This window comes from Triplophysa dalaica, chromosome 15 (genome assembly GCF_015846415.1).
Source record: "Triplophysa dalaica isolate WHDGS20190420 chromosome 15, ASM1584641v1, whole genome shotgun sequence".
In the NCBI taxonomy this organism is placed as follows: domain Eukaryota; kingdom Metazoa; phylum Chordata; class Actinopteri; order Cypriniformes; family Nemacheilidae; genus Triplophysa; species Triplophysa dalaica.
Genome location: NC_079556.1, coordinates 885,179 through 901,303, shown reverse-complemented (window position 1 = coordinate 901,303; position 16,125 = coordinate 885,179). Strand labels below are relative to the sequence as shown.

Below are 16,125 nucleotides of genomic sequence, written 5' to 3'. Positions count from 1 at the left end.
TAGCTGATTGGCTAGTGCAGTTGACGTCACATCACTCCCACAATGCCCTTCCGGAAACCGGTTGCAGCGAGAGGCCATGTTGGTAAGGGCTTTTTCATTGATCTTATTTCATTCTTTTCATTTACGTTACAAATAAACATATAATTTTTTACACAACATATTATTAAATTTGGTTGTTATATTTTGATAAGCAATTTGAAATTTGCGAAAGCTTTTTTAATTCTTTGCCTTTAATCTTTTCGTATTTACAGGTTTGGTTTCCTAAGAAACAGTCGCTATTAACAGAGAAATCTTTAAGAACAGTTTCAGGTTCTGATTAAATTAAAGACAGGCCTGGAATGAAATAACTTTAAAAAACGTTTATTGAAAGCCAAGTCAAAACAAGCGTTCTCAAACATAACTGCACCTGTTGCATCGAGGCTTGCCAAATTATTGCACATTTTATAGTTCAATACATAAGCTTATCCACCAGAAATAAAGTCTGTGATTTCGTTCCACCCGAACGTGCGTAAATCACAGGTTCACATTTTGTACATAGTGTCTAATAAGAAATACATATATGCTCTACAAACAACTGTACAGTTTCATATTCTTTTCCTTTCTAACAAATGTCATATTGGAAATGACAGAGTATGTTGTTGGCTCATCCTGTTAAATGTGGACATATGTAAAGGCACTGCTGGTGCAGGTTGTGTTCACACATTTCTATGGTACTTCTCAAAGACAGATGATGTCATCTCTTTTATTGCCTTGATCATCAGCTGCTGTTAAAGCAAGATGGGTTCATCTCAAAACATATGCAAACATTGCAGATAAAAATTAAGCCAGGAAGCCAAAGAAAACAAGCATTCTTTAAACTGTTCGAACCAAGCTGAACTGTTATTCTCAAGATTTTGATGTTGTTTCATCACTTCCTGTGGGCGGGTTTAACTGATCCAGTAGATCCAGAAAGAGGGAAACCCGCTGGATAAGCGGGATGGACTTCTCAGCCCGCAACAGCCGAGAATATACGTTCTTATAGACTTTCACCTGCTCTTCTTCTTTCACACTGCATAAGACAAATGAGACATGGTAAATTATTACCAAAACGATTTTTTCATGATACAAAACAAAAAATATATTTGTCTTGAAATAGGGTATTGTGTATATCGTATCCCTCACCTAAGTTTACGTTTGCTTGCAGTGCTGAGTTTAATCATCTGTAACAGCAGAAAGGAGAAACTTGGCACAAACACGCCAATTAACTTCACAACTTCTTCGGTGTTCAACTCTGAGGAGGTGCTATCTGAACCCTGGACATCTTCAGCTTTGTCAGAGGCTTCTGGAGTCAGCATCTGTCCACATACATCACGGTACAGCGTAAATCAGTAATGCAGATGTGCACATGGCCAGAAGTAAACTCTGTCTCAAGCTTTTAACATTTTGTAATGTGTGCACTACAGTATGTGTGTGTAGGTACCACTTTGTCCTGTAGCTCCAGCAGTTCTTTATGGATGAGTTTGAAAGCGTGCCGAGTTTCACACATCGTCTCCAGAGCTCCCGTCAGAGTTTTCAGTTTGACCGTGTTGCTGTTCTGACCTGAAACACCAAACAAGACACCTGATCTAAGTTTCTACGCCTCTCTCATCCTGGCTGAGGTTTTCTGTGCTGCACGTTTCTTACCTGCCATGGTGAACTCGGCGAAGGCCACTCTCTCCAGCAGCGTTCGCAGCAGCTCACACGGAGCGTCGCTCAGGTTTACGAAGAGCCGCACGGCTTTGCTGTAATGCTGCTCGGCTTGAGTCTTGTGTTGCTTCCTGATGCTCTCGTCTCCGACCTGTAAAGAGAGATGATTTGAATGTGCCCTAGAGGACCGTGCACTGTACCGCACATGCTCTGTGTGCATCTGACCGTGTACCTGGTTACGGTAACAACTGTGGTACATGGAAGCCAGTCTGTGGTGGATGGTTGCAGCTCTGTACTGGTAGAGCGGCTGGCGAGCAGATTCTGTCTTCAGGTCGCAGTAGCGCAGTGACTTCATCATGGTCTCGGTGACTTCCCTCTCGATCTGAAACGCGCCACACTCACGTCAGCCAGGTCTGATCGTCACAAAGCCAAACAGCAGTTTGTTTTTCAAAGGGAATGAAGCATGTGTGTTTGCGGTACCTGCTCTTGTGCTTTGCGGGACAGCGGAGCGTAATCTTGCAGCAGTGTGGCCAAAGTAAAATATGTTGTTGAAAGTTCCCAGTTCACAGAATCCCAGACTGCTAAATGACTGTCCCGGCATCCCAGAGACTTCAGGGCCCTCTGATAATAATCTTTTGCCTAAATATGAAATTTCACTTCATCAACCTTATCTCATTATAATATTGGTAATTACATTATGTTTAAAAAAATTGTTAGATCTTTTAAGATAAATGTAAGTTTGATTCTTAATTAATGTGCATCCTGAATCCTGTTTAGCTTGCAAACCTTATTGTAGTAGAGAGCTTCTTCGGGCGAGAACTCCCCGCGGCTGTTTTCTGATGTCATGACGCAGTGAGCCTGTGCGCAGATCCGCATGAGCCGCCCGATGTTACACAGCAGCAGGGCTGTGTTCACGGAGTCTGAAATCGCTTGGAAATTCTGCATTCCCTTCTCGAAACATGAGAAACTCTTCTTCCACAACTCCTGCTCTGCCACGCAGACGGTCCTCCGCACTAGAGAACATCAAAAACTGTGAGGTAAAAGCATCTCCCCACAAATTACTTGAAAAGAACTTATCGAAAGGTTGTTCTAGGTTCAAACCCGGCAAGGGAGATCCAGTATCGCCCATATGTTTATGGTTTTGGTTTATAACTTTAGCTTTACTTGCCCAACTCCACATCTTACCTCCTTCTTTCTCGGTCTGCATGGCCGCCGCTTGGTTCATATAGAAGACGCCCATCTCGTTGCGGATGTTGCCTAGGCGCTTTAGAACCTGACCTAGCTGCTCCTGTCCCAAATCTTTCAGAACTCCAGAGGTCAACAGGTCATGGGCCGCCTCATAACACTTACAGCTGATGATCAGCTGGTATTCGAGGTCTGTGGCCAGATCGGTGGCCATGCTAAAGGCTAAGAGGAAAAAACAAATCGTTGCTGAGTATTCATGTCAGTATTATGACCCTACTAAAGCAGATATGAAGACAGACGCTTCATTACAATGTGCGAAGAGGTTTGTGATGAAGCGTTCAGACCTTGGCAGGAGCTCTCGCGGTGCAAGCAGTGTAAGATCTCCTGGTCATCTTTGGTCTGATAGCTGTATTCCTCTAGATATGCGGCTCTGTTGGAGGCGTTTTGAGCCAACATCAGCTGAACATCACCGCACAGAGACAGACACTGACAGTGGAACAGGAGCACCTGTGGGTGGAGACCACCGCTGATGGAGCAATACGCATCTAAAGACAAAGAAAAACATTTAGAACTCAAACATCTCCTTAAATCGTTGCGTTGTAATGTGCATTTTCATAATTCAATAACCTGTGGATTCACCTCAGCTCAGTTGTTAAAGAATGGTGCTAGAAACCCCAAAAAGTCGATTTGTGATTTGTACCTACAGTCTGCCAATCTTTACCCACTAACCCAAATACATGTTTGCTACACATTCTTACCATGGCACTGCAGAGCCAGTTTGATGTAACGCAGTGCACGGCCGTACTTCAGCAGGTTGGTGGCAGAATCTGACAGGATGTAGTATGCCTTCGACGCTTTCAGGAAGAGCTGCTGTTTCACACGGTGATGCCAGCTGCCCGGGAGCATTCCGGAGCGTGTCGGCATCTTCAGGTCCTCATTACACGGAACGACTGAAAAATGCACGACAGAGAAACGTGAGTAATGATGATGAGGACAACATCGCTCTCTGGTCGAGTTAGAGGAGAATGACTAACCTCTGTCCAGCAGGAGTGCGATCTCCTTCTCCACTTCTCTCGCTCCGCTCTGAGATCTCTCCTCATACTTAAGAGGAATGGGGGTGCTGGGGTCAGCGGCAGGCAGGTCGGTTTCTTTCTTTATACTGCTGTCTACTGCCTTCAGACCCTATAAACAAAACAAGGATATGAGATTTTGAATGCTGATGAAGAAGATTTCACGTCATTTTAAACCTGTTTGACTTGTATCTGCAGAGCAACAAAAGAAGATATTTTGAAGAATGCTTGATACCAAACAACACTGAACCACATTGACGTCCATTGTATGAACACAACATCAATGAGACATTTTTCAAAATACCTTCTGTATACCGTGCTGTTCCACAGAAAAACATGTTTGAAAAACATGATGACAGAATTAAAATTTTTGGTTGAACTGTATCTTAAAATATAAAAAACTATATATATTTATAATTTATATTACATAATACACACTAGGGTGCGCTGCGGCTCTCACCTTAAGAACATAGCTGAGAACCAGTCGACACTTCTCCACTTTGTCTTGCGACACAGGGAAGGCACAGTTAGGCTGAAAAAGATAGGAATGTTGTTATGATAAGAAAACATGATCAACGTTTGAATTTCTGTTCAAATGAACGCAAGAAAATGTTCTGAATCTTCAGATTTTCATTATAAATCATACTCTGATCTGGTGAGTGCTCTTGTATTTCTCAGGAACAGACAGCTCGCCAACAGACTTTATAACCGCCACGGCTTTGGAGTCGTCCTGCGGCTTAGAGGAGCTGCCGTAGGAACAGCTGTCGTCTTCATCTTCCTCCTCCTCCTCATCTTCGTCACTGTAGCTATCTTCAGAGCCGCCCCCCCTCAGAGATTCCCCGTTGCCCACTTCTTCGTTCACATCATCTAACTGGAACAGTTCTGCTAGCATGTAGTGGGCAGAGGCGATGATCTACACCACACATGATGAACGTGTGAAATCACAAGTAGATGGAGAGGAAGGAGTTAAGAGAGTTTGTAGACTTGTACCTGTGGATGTCTTTCCTCATTCAGCAGTTTGATACAGTTGAGCAGCAGAGTTCGGACTGTGTCGTAGTTCTTCCTGTTTTGGCTTTTCTTTAGCATCATGTTACTGGCCACTCTGTCATAGAAAACAACACATTTGTTTGGGATAATGATGCTGACCGGACGGAATATAAAAGATGTGATTGTGAAGGTACAGTAAATCTTACTTGTAGAGCAGCACAGCTACAGGAAGCGTGAACGGATTTTGGCATTTCTCCTCAGCCGCTTCCTCGCACAGAGTCGTGAGGTCATACAGCTTCACGATGTCACTTCCACTGGCTGCAGGAAGAGGATAGAACGTCTGTTAGGTCACTGAGTGGATCTAACATTAAGATGAAATAGAAGATAACAGACGACTGGCCTTTAAAGAGCCAATAGGTGTGGCCTTCTTTGGTACAGTTGGATTTTAGGAAAGACAGGATGTTCTGCGCAATGTCCTTCACGACTCGTGTCGAGAATCTGGAATTTTCCAAATCTGGGATGTCTTCTGTTTTTATCATCTCATATTTCTATAAACAAGAGGAAATATTTTGAGTACTCAGTACCTACATACACATACAAAAAAATATATTTTATATTATATATATATATATATATATATATATATATATATATATATATATTATTATATTATTATATCTAATATTTTAAATTATGTTTCTAACCTGTACGATGCCATTGACGTGAAAACACATGACCAACTCTGGTACGTTACACATCAAATTATCCAGCCAGTAGTCAATTCCTGTGAGGATGTTGATTGGTTTATTGTTGTCCCTGGCAAACCAAAGAGAAAAAATCTGGTTATTTAAAAATTCCAGGATAATGAACAAAAGCTTTTAAATGCATGAAGGTATTCTAAGAGTGAAATGTATTTAAACTAGATGAAAATTCCTGCCAAAACCAAATCTCCAACTCTGACCTGAGTTGTAGACTGACTGCTGGGTATCGACCACCTCCAAATATCGGCATATTTGATCCCACAAGCATGTGGATGTCCTCAAAAGTCCATAAAATATTCCGGGCGAAGTCGTTCTTTAAACCCTGAGGCACAGAACACAGACTGTTTGAAATGTGTTATTTATAAACCAGTACCACATATTACACATTACTTTAACATGAAGCATGCAAATTCGGCATAGCTGAACAGAATGGCTATATTTGTCGCTGGTTGAACAAATAGAAAGTGCCATTTCGAGCTACCTTGCTACGTTGGTGGTTTGGGCTTGCCAATCATTTTGAATAAAAATGTAAAATCAAGATTAGAAACTTAAGTGTAAATTGCAATTATTATCATTACCTGACTATTTTCTCCTTCATCGAACAGCGTTGGCAGGTTCTGCTCTTTATGAACTGAAGACACATGACCCAAAGCATATGTGTCCACCTGCTCCTGTAAGACATGAAGAAGAGAGGACTCAGGACTATAAAACTCAAATAACACGTCTTAAGAAATGAGCCAGAGAAGAAAGACCATCCGCACCTCCTTTGGTATAGCAGGCTCTTCTGGATCAGGTGAGGAGCTGTTGTAGGTGGCAGGCCAAGACGGCCCTCCGCCCCCCGACCCACAGCCGTCGTCTGCTGTCTGGTCTGTATCTGGCACGGGCACAGCCGCCCCAGTACTGTTAATGCTGCAACACAGGGGAGCGTTGTGAAATCAACACGGTGAGCTATTTCACATTTTGTTCAACAAGATGATTGGTTCTCACCTGTAATAGAGAAATTTGGAGAGAATGGCTTTCTCGTTCCAATGCTCTTTACTTTTCTTCTTTCTCTGCCACTTCTGGTCGATGAGACGCTGATAAAACTCCTTCAGCCACGTCCAGTCTCCGGTCTGTTACATTTCATTCAGATGATCTCAATGTTAAATCGTCCAAATTTGGGGGATGTGTGATAGTAATGAAACAATGAACATGTCCTGTTACCTGTGATGATCTCATGAAGAGCTCCTGAATGTCGAGGTCATCCAGCAGCAGAGTGCCGCCCACTCGATGAACGGCCATGCTGACATGAGATTTACTGTACGGGATCTTTAGCAACTTCTTAATGTTCTAGACTCACAAAAGCCACACACATAGATATAACCAATTAATACTTTGACCTACATTAAACAACAGACATTCCTGCTAATAACAGAAGACCAGACTCACCTCTGAATCAGACACAACGTCAACATCATCGCCAATGCTGTCGATAAAGTCATATGCCATCCCAAAACTGCAATCAAACAGACAACGTACAGAACAGAAATCAGTTTTAAAGCTCACATCTACACGCAATGTAGATCCAGACAGGCAGAAAGGTACCTGGAGAAAGGTTTGCTTTTCCTGCTGGAACCCAGCACCGTGGTCCCTGCAGGTCCCAGCTGGGCATTCTCTCGGAGCCAGTTAGCAGGAGGCAGTTTGAGGTCGGTCTTCTCCTGCAGTAATGCATATGTGCTGGGAGGCGGAGCGGCCGAATACTTCACAACTGCACGACTCTTCACTTCATTGTTGCCCAGACAAACAACAGCCTCCTAGAGTCAAAGAGTTCATATGTAGTCACGAAACTTCAGTCTAGATTAGATGGACCGAAGTCATTATGAATCAATTCAGTAAAAGTCCCTCACAAGGATAAACACACAATCCAAGCCATTGACCGCTATGATCTGGTACTAATATGTTGTGGGCTTGGAAAAACTAGCAATTAAAACTCAAAGTGAACTGATGATTCTTAAAGGATTTTTAAATCAATTATAGGGCCACAAGTATGTTTTTTTGTGAAAAGGAAAGAACATGAAACAATGAAAGAACTTGTCAAATAACTGTACTGTTGATATGTATAGAACACACATATATATATATATACATATATACATACATACCTGTTTGTTGTCTTCACTGGCAGCCCCGGTCTGCTGCTCTTCTGTCTGCTCTGACTCTGTCTTGTTATCCTGAGAGCTCATGTTTACCTCAGTTATCCATCCATGCAGATCTCCACAAAACGACGAATTAAACGTGAAGAATGTGAAATAACCGATTCTCTCACTTTAGACTTTGACTCGCTATATCGTCTTTACTGTCTACACATATTACATAAACTACACCAGAACACATTCTACCATCATGTGCTTTTCATTTTTATTCCGCACGCTGTTTCAGCTTAAATGACGATTTTTCTGTGTGCTGTAAGTTTGACACTAAACCGATAGCAGTTTGTTGAATAGCAGATTAATTGAGAGTATAAATATATGTGTTTTGTAGATTTCAGCAGTGTGTTTCATCTGTCAGCTTCTCTCTGAGCAATGTAAACTCACAGACCCTCTCACCCGGAAGCGGACGCGACGTCACGACGTCCACCTCTTTCTAGAAAAGTGTAGAACATTTCAGAAATGTTGATATGATGCTGTCAATTTTTATTTAAAAAACTGTCTAATGATATATACCTAAATATATCAATACAACAGTATAAGTTTAGATTTTAAAAAAATATTCAGATTTATATAATGTTTATGTTTTATTTACACATTTATTTCGACATTTTCGATTATTTTAGTTAGTTTAACGGACAAATTTTACATTTGTTTTGCATGAATAAAAATATTAAAAATGGAATGTAATGTTATTGTTTGAATCTTTTTTTAAATTCGCATATTATTTGTATTTTCACATTTTTAATTTATGTTATATGTTTTGTTATATATAAAATTCGATTTCAATACTATATACAATGGTTTTGATTTACTGGAACGGTTTTATGTAGTTAGGCTAACGTAAAATAAAAAAAAATATCAAAATGAATATAACTTTTTATATGTGCCTAATCCTATTTTATTTTTGTGTTAAATGTGTTCTAAACATTATTTTCTTGATATGATATTTTGGTATTTAAGCATCTCATTGTATAAACTTTTCGCGTGAAGTTTTTCATAAATACCGATTGTGTTCCGTCGTCATGGTTACAAAAGCAATGCCATTCGCTTTCTGTCACCTGAGTTCACCTGCAGGGAGTCATGGCGGCTCATGTGGGACGCTTAGGAATTCAATTTTAAGTTATTTGCTTGTTTTAAACATTTAATTTCATTTTGTTACAATGAGTCAAGGAGGCAAGAGATACTTTAACAAATACAAGAACAGTGGAAACTGGGTAAGATGCACACCTTTAAATCCTTTAAAACTTGAGTAAAAATATGTTGAGCCTATTCATTTTTGTTGTTGCTCTTGTTTTCTAGTTTATGCATATAGGTACACCCCAGACAGAACAAACACGAGAACTGTGTACCAGCACAGGTTCAATGCTGGCACATGGAGTCCCTCAACCCCTGATACAAGGAGACGAGAGATACCCCAAAATATTCATTAATCTGGAAAAGGTCAGCTATTGCCATCTAACACACACTGAAAATAAACAACAGTAAAAACTGCAGTGAAAAGAGGCTTCAGGTCATTTATATGACAGCAGAAATTTTGCATAATTATATGTTGCACTTTTATTTGTTAGAGGGCATGTTTGTAGGCATAAATCATAGTTCTCACTATAAACAATCACATTAAAATATATGTTATCAAATGCAGAAAACAATGGGCAGAGACTTTGCATTCTCAGTGCATGATAATCGTGCAGCTCTGCAGGACGCTATTGACGTGTATGATGTTCAGGTGAGTTGGTTACAGAGATAAATAATAATGACATTGTACTTTCTTGTCTTAGCTACTATTTCACTGTGTTTGTGTATATGAACAGGGCTTCGGGCGTAAGAAATGTCTTGATGAGCGACGGCAGCATAACTCTCATTTCTGCCTGTGTTATCATGACACCCCGCTCGGGTCAGAAAAGCAGGACCACTCTGCCTATCAGGCTGACTTCCTGCCCAAACAGGAAACAGAGGCCACAGAAGCCACAATTACAAGACGCTTCCCCAGAAACCACTCAGCGAGGTCTCAAATAAACGCTCAAGCTCAGGCTGGAGAGTGCTTCATGTGGTTTGGGAAACATAACTCTAAAGAGACCATTTCACTAAGTGTACTAGCCACCAGCAACCATTAATTCCATAAATAAGTCATCTGTGTTAACTATTTTAACCACCTGTTTGTCATACAACCTTCAATTAATGTTTATGACACTAAATATGGTGAAATATGGGAATTCTTGTTGTTTGGTGTGTCATTACTTATTTGTCACCAGCAGGTGGCAGACTATTTGAAATGGCAGTTTCATTCTATATAAAATAAATGATATTAGTAGCACAACAGAGTCCAGCTTTTTTTTTAAATGGATCAGAGCACATGGCAGTTAATTGTAACCTTATTGTCTTATCAATGATCAACTTTGATATTTTAGTATTGGAGGAAATTCCAGTTTGTATTGAAATGTATGACTTCTGCATTGCATTCTCTTGAAAATGTGAGCAAAGTTTGAGACCTCTTGTGAGACATGTGACATAACTTGTGTTTTTTTCAGAAACATCCGAGAAGCGAAAGACTTCAAGTCAAGGAAGTATTTCATCTCAATGCTGTTTTGTAGAAACAATCAATGTACTGAGAGGATCTCCTTTTTAAGTGGAGTTAATGTTGTTGACACAAATTATTTCCTCATTTTCGTTTTGCTCACCTGGCGTGTTTGAAATAGAGAAACTGATGTTATGCGGATACAGAGGGAAAAAAGAAAAAAAGGGAAACATTTGTGCCGAAGCTTTGAAAGAGATTAAACAGTGAGCAGCGTTACATCATCTCATGTTCCAAGAGAAATTCTAAGATTGGCATCTTATTTGAACAGGTGTTGCATATGAAACAGCAGCTGTATGGTCGTCTGTGTGTGCACCTGGAAAAGACCAGCGAGGAGGATCAACCTGTGCCTTTATTACTCCTTTAACAACATGAGCAGATATCAGAAGAGAGGGAAAGAGAGATATTAGGAGATTCCCTGTATTTCATTCCGCGTTGTCTTATCTTCTAACATATAATGCAAGAAAGTGACATCTTATAATTAAGTATTTATTGCTTCGATGGTAATGGAGCATTTCTTTCATAACCAATTCATGAAAGACAAGCCCAAAGCATGTTGCCATGGCGACGGCACATAGAATTCTCTTAACATTGTTCTTTTAATATTGAGTGACTTATTGTGGGGACAGCAATAGTCTCTCTCTCTCTCTCTCTCCCTGTTTTTTCACTAAACATTTATCTTAAAGGCTTTTTTCTCCAAGTGATTATATATTGAAAAGACATCATATCTATCTCTATTTGGCAAATATGGATTATTCAGTTTAAACACTGACAAACAGTCAAAATAATACTGTTGGGATCAAAGGAATTTTCAAAATCTCATGTTGATGTTTGAGTAAAAGAAGTTGAAATTAACTTGATTGTGCTGCACGGTCATCAGTTCATACACTCCAATCTGTGATTTTTTAATTTCTATTACGTTATTTCCCTGAAAAGCAATCAAGTTGTCAATAGAGGTGCTAGAAATCTATTACATCAAACCTGTCATGTTACCATGGAAACGAATGTTTCTATGACAAGGATTAATGAAAGGATGGTCAGGTGTCAAGGTACATTAGAACATTAGAATGCGTGGAGTTAATAGAGCGGATTCATCAGCATAAATCATTTCTGAATTAGATCTTTAACTTAAGGCCATTCCAACCTAATCACTTTGTTTCTCTCGCCTCGCTATAATTAATAATGCCAGATAATGAATTAATGAAATAATCTGGCATGTGTTACACTAGGGGTCAAGACAAATCATTTAACCCATGTGCTTCTCGTCTGATTATATAATGAGCTCATCTTAACACTCTAATTAGCCTTTTTTCCCCAGACAAGTGTAAACAAATGCTGCTTTGTGATGCAGAAATTAATTCAAGCCGCAATTACGTTACAATTGTTTCTGTTCTGTTTTTTAAACCCCACCTTTGAGTTTTGACCGTTATAATTCATGACGCATAATGCTTTTTTATTTTCCAGTGAACACCATGTTCTTCTTGAAGTTGTTTTTGAGTGATATCACTCAGTGTTGCTGCTCAGCTTTACCTCCTGTTTTCAGCTTGGCCCTGTGATAACTGTCTAACCTTGAGAAATGGCTGCGGGAGACCCGGCTCACAGCAGAATATACCTTCGTTGTGATGAAATATTCATTGAGATGAGGTGGAGAGGCCTTGTGCATTAGAATAAATCATTGTTAAAGACCGCTTACATCTTTGCATCAGTGTGAATAAGATAAGTCAAGCCTTATACAACTCACCATAACCATGGTGAGTGATACAGGAAAACATGTGAAAATACAGGAAAAGATTAAAGGAATTAAAGAGCTGTGAATCAGAAATGCTAATTGTAGAATATCTTAAAGTGATAGTTCACCCAAAAATAAAAAAATCTGTCATCATTCACTGAGCCTTATTTTATTTTTGTTTTGATGAACACAGAGAAAGATATGTTAGCATTTTCTGTGACATCATTGACTGCCATATAGAAAAAAATTGTAAGATGCCCCAGATGTTTATTTTCTTAAAAATATACAACTTCGTGTTCAACAGAAAAAAAAAATGCATTTTTCCCCTGCTATGGCTGTGGATGATGTGGAGAACTGAAAATGGTTAACATTCATACAAATATCTATTCTTGGGTATTTATCGGAACAAATACATATATATAGGTTTGAAACAACCGGAGGGTGAGTAAATGATGACAGCATCTTAATTTTTGAGTGAACTTTAAGTTTGCGGTAAAAGAGGATGCTGATATTGCTGGTAATGTTTTACATTGTGGTTAAAGAAATGAAACTTAAACACATGCTGAAAGTCAAAGATAGAAACTAAGAGTGCAATAAATCTGAAATGAGCTCCTCTGTTTGTGCCCAGAGAGGCAGAACTTGAAAGTGCTGAATTTGGCCAAAATGTGTGTTAAGGGCCTTTGGGGTGTGGGTGGAGAGAAGAGTGTGTGTGTCTTAGAAAAAATTGTTGCATTGAATATTAATTTGTATAACAGGTCCACTTGAGTATTTTTCATACGTATGAGATATTTCTGGATCACAAAAAAGTATAAAATGATTTTAGCTAATTTTAAAATAATTAAAATAATTTTAAGTTTACTCTATGTTTGTACTAATTGTGTGTCTTTTGTTATGTTCAATGCTTTGGCAATATTCTAAGAACACGCAATCATGTCAGTATAATGTACCTTAAAATTGATGTTGAGAGAGATGAAAATAAAAACACAACAGGAGACAAAAATATTTTCTTTATTATTTTGTTTCTCAAAATCAGAATAAAGCTTTTTAATGCCATGTACTTTAGGTTTACATTTTAAATGCAGGGTGCTGCTGCAAAACAGTGACAGAGAAATACAAAAAATTAAAGAGATCAAAATATATCCTTATATAGAAACAATGGTGTGTTTTTATGTGCTGGGTAAAAGAAAAAGGTATAAAAACAAAAAACTGAACAATTTCTCTTAATAATATTTATTATAAACGATGATATGTAAATATACGTATATATGTATACAGAGTATGTACACACACACACACACACACACACACACACGCACACAATCAACTCAAATTCAACTTACAAATACTGCCTAAAAAGTTTCTAAAACTGGACCAACTCTAATGTTTTCTGCTTCCAAACTGTGATGGCAATCTCTTGCATGTAATGCAGATTAAGGAAGGAGTGCAGGCCTGTGTGCTGCTGTGGTCACTCGGACAAACTCGCCAGTATCTGCGCACAAAGATTATGGGGGTGTGGTCGCGCCCTAACCCCCTCCCCATTGGTCCGTTCGCACAGATGCCCCGCCTCTGTCAAAAGATAGAGAAAAAAGAAAAGGAAAACAGAGACATCTCAATCCTGCACTGGGGAAAAGATAAAACGAAGTGCATCGTAGTCTCCGAATCACCTCCTCTTTTTTTTTCTAAACCCACTCGGCCACCTTCGTTGGCTGTGAACCCAACTCAACCACATCCGTAACTTCTCTAAAATCACCAAACGCCTCAAAAAAAAACATTCTCAGATATTCAGTTTGGAAACACGCTGGATTAAGTTTGGGTTGCGTTTTGAAAGGTGAGTCACTCATCGCGAACGCTTCTGCGTGCATTTTAGCATCGGCTTGATTCTTGGTGGCTATATGAAAGTGATATACTAATATTTGTAGGATAATATCCGGGTTGGATGTAAAACCCACTCGGCCGGTTGCATGTTAAAGGAACAGCGGCTGGTCTGGCGCGTAGTGTCCGTCCATGTGTGCGTTTATTCGCCTGCGACATGGAGGGAATGGGTGGGCTTTCCTCTCTGTTCCTCTAACATCCGAGGACATCTTGAGCCACTTAGCAGCTGATCATAGTTAGAAATTAAACTGCGTTCGGTTGTTTCATTGTGTCTTTGATCCGTGTATACATTGATTGTTACGTTGATCTGCGTGATTAAGCGGCTACAATGTAACCAAATGTTGCGCGTAGGTGACCATGTGTAAAAATAGCTCATATGTGTTGCTGGCTCATCGCATTACCCTATTCCCTCAGTGTCTTTAAGTGGAGAATATAATGAAGACATATGCAAATGAAGTGAGAGTTGATTGTAATTTCTTGCGATCAGGTACATAAACACGATGTGCGTTTTTAATAAACGTGTTTTGGCCAAACCCGACCTTCCATTTGCTTGGCTGTAGTTTCAAAGTTTAGTCTCGCACAACTTGTTTGTGATGGTTCTTACTGATTCCTCGACGTTTTTAGTGAAGGAGTGTAATCTAGTGAGAAGTGGAAGTAAAGTGTGTGTTTTGGGAAATGTCCCTTTGTCTGCGTGATGCAATATCTGGTGGAGAGGGGGAGTGTACAGATGTTTTCTACCAGGACATCTGCTGTTTCTAAGGGCTTTGTCAAGGACCCTTTTCAAGGAGGCACGGGGCCCCGAAAGATCTATGTTATGTGTGTGACTTTGGCAAGCTTAACTTATCAAACGGATTTTAAGATGGAGGCTTTGCTGGTTCATGGAATACAAATGCATGTGTAAATAATGACCAGTGAGGTTTGTATTCTCAGTTTGATGTGTCGGTTGGATGACCAAAGACCTTGATTCTAAACACGTCTCCCCACTAAGAATTCTGTCTCTCTCGCCCGGAGCACTCGCACTCACATACTGAATCATAGTCTACATGGCAGCATATGAAGCAAGGAGACATTTATTAAAGTCAGGTAGGAAAACGCAAAAGAGCTTCTTTAATATTTATGGCGTGATTTTGTGCTCCAGGTGTGGAGGGTTGACACATCAGACAATCTTCATTTATAGGTTCCTGACACCACAGACAGATTAACTCTAGCTGGATGAAAGTTTATGTCTCTTCAGGAGATGTTATTGGATGCTCAGTCATTTCAACTTCGTCTTCGAGGAAGAGTGTTTGGAATCAGTTTGGTCTTTGTGTAATTTCATTGGTGTCTGGGAGAAACGGTAATGGGGGACATTAGTATTACCATAAATGATCGATGTTGCATCTTCTAACATTTATTTAACTTTTTTTAATTGATATGGTTATTTTGTTCTTCTTCATGCTGATAACATTATTAGAATATTACAATCTAACTTCTAGAGCCTTCAAGTAAATTGTCAGTAAAATTGTCATTTGAAAAAATATTTAATGAATCTGTTACATGTGAGTGATCACCTGATCTTTCCCAGAGAGTGGGATAACAGCTTGACTGAGTCAGATACTCTGTCCCGCTCTTTAACAGGTGCATCGAGATGTATTGACATTCCTAACATGTGCGGAGAAAACATTTGTTTGTTTTCGAGCGGATGGATGAGTGTCATGTGAATTTTGGAGACTGACTCTTGAGGACGAAGAGCAATGACTCCTCTTCAGTTTCACACTTGAACACATATGAGCAAACCTCTTCTGCGCACATTGTAGTGATGTATTCCAGCGGCTTCTTTGCAGTTAGAAAGATGTGAGGATGTGTAAGAGATCACCTTATTGGAAGGTAATTGGTATGAAATTGGAATGTGGCGTCCGTCCAAAGCTTCTGAATTCAACCTTTCCATCATTCTTTGCTTGCTTGAATCTCTGGATGTGTTTAGCTGTCACTCAAAATCTGACTCGGGATGAAACGTCTTCAAGAAAGGATTGATTCAATTCAGTATGGTTCACTTGTATGCCCTTTAGTTGTGTTAAAAAGCAAATCTCTGAAATAAAAATGAATCTGTAAAAAT

General features: G+C 39.6%; 2 protein-coding genes across 2 annotated transcripts; one reads left to right on the top strand and one right to left on the bottom strand.

Moving 5' to 3' along the window:
* Positions 1-344: 344 nt before the first annotated feature.
* edrf1 (erythroid differentiation regulatory factor 1) lies at positions 345-8,281 on the bottom strand. Its single transcript, XM_056768741.1, is given in 24 exon segments — positions 345-1,048; positions 1,162-1,334; positions 1,460-1,578; positions 1,663-1,816; positions 1,898-2,047; positions 2,146-2,304; positions 2,452-2,678; positions 2,851-3,072; positions 3,195-3,395; positions 3,609-4,032; positions 4,381-4,452; positions 4,567-4,833; positions 4,911-5,022; positions 5,114-5,225; positions 5,308-5,455; positions 5,612-5,723; positions 5,869-5,990; positions 6,247-6,339; positions 6,430-6,577; positions 6,656-6,780; positions 6,872-6,997; positions 7,097-7,163; positions 7,253-7,461; positions 7,810-8,281. Coding segments are annotated over 24 exon segments (3,786 nt in total). The 5' UTR covers positions 7,891-8,281; the 3' UTR covers positions 345-885.
* A 597-nt stretch (positions 8,282-8,878) lies between these two features.
* tex36 (testis expressed 36) lies at positions 8,879-10,174 on the top strand. The gene is made up of 4 exons (XM_056768420.1): positions 8,879-9,071; positions 9,157-9,297; positions 9,500-9,583; positions 9,669-10,174. The coding sequence occupies exons 1-4, from the start codon at positions 9,018-9,020 to the stop codon at positions 9,969-9,971; spliced, it is 582 nt and encodes a 193-aa protein (XP_056624398.1). The 5' UTR covers positions 8,879-9,017; the 3' UTR covers positions 9,972-10,174.
* The last annotated feature ends 5,951 nt before the right edge of the window (positions 10,175-16,125 follow it).

Coding starts and splice junctions, on each gene's coding strand:
- tex36 (XM_056768420.1), top strand. CDS start 9,018: ATGAGTCAAGGAGGCAAGAGATACTTTAACAAATACAAGAACAGTGGA. Junction 9,298..9,499: donor TATTCATTAATCTGGAAAAG/GTCAGCTATTGC, acceptor TATCAAATGCAG/AAAACAATGGGCAGAGACTT. Junction 9,584..9,668: donor TTGACGTGTATGATGTTCAG/GTGAGTTGGTTA, acceptor GTATATGAACAG/GGCTTCGGGCGTAAGAAATG.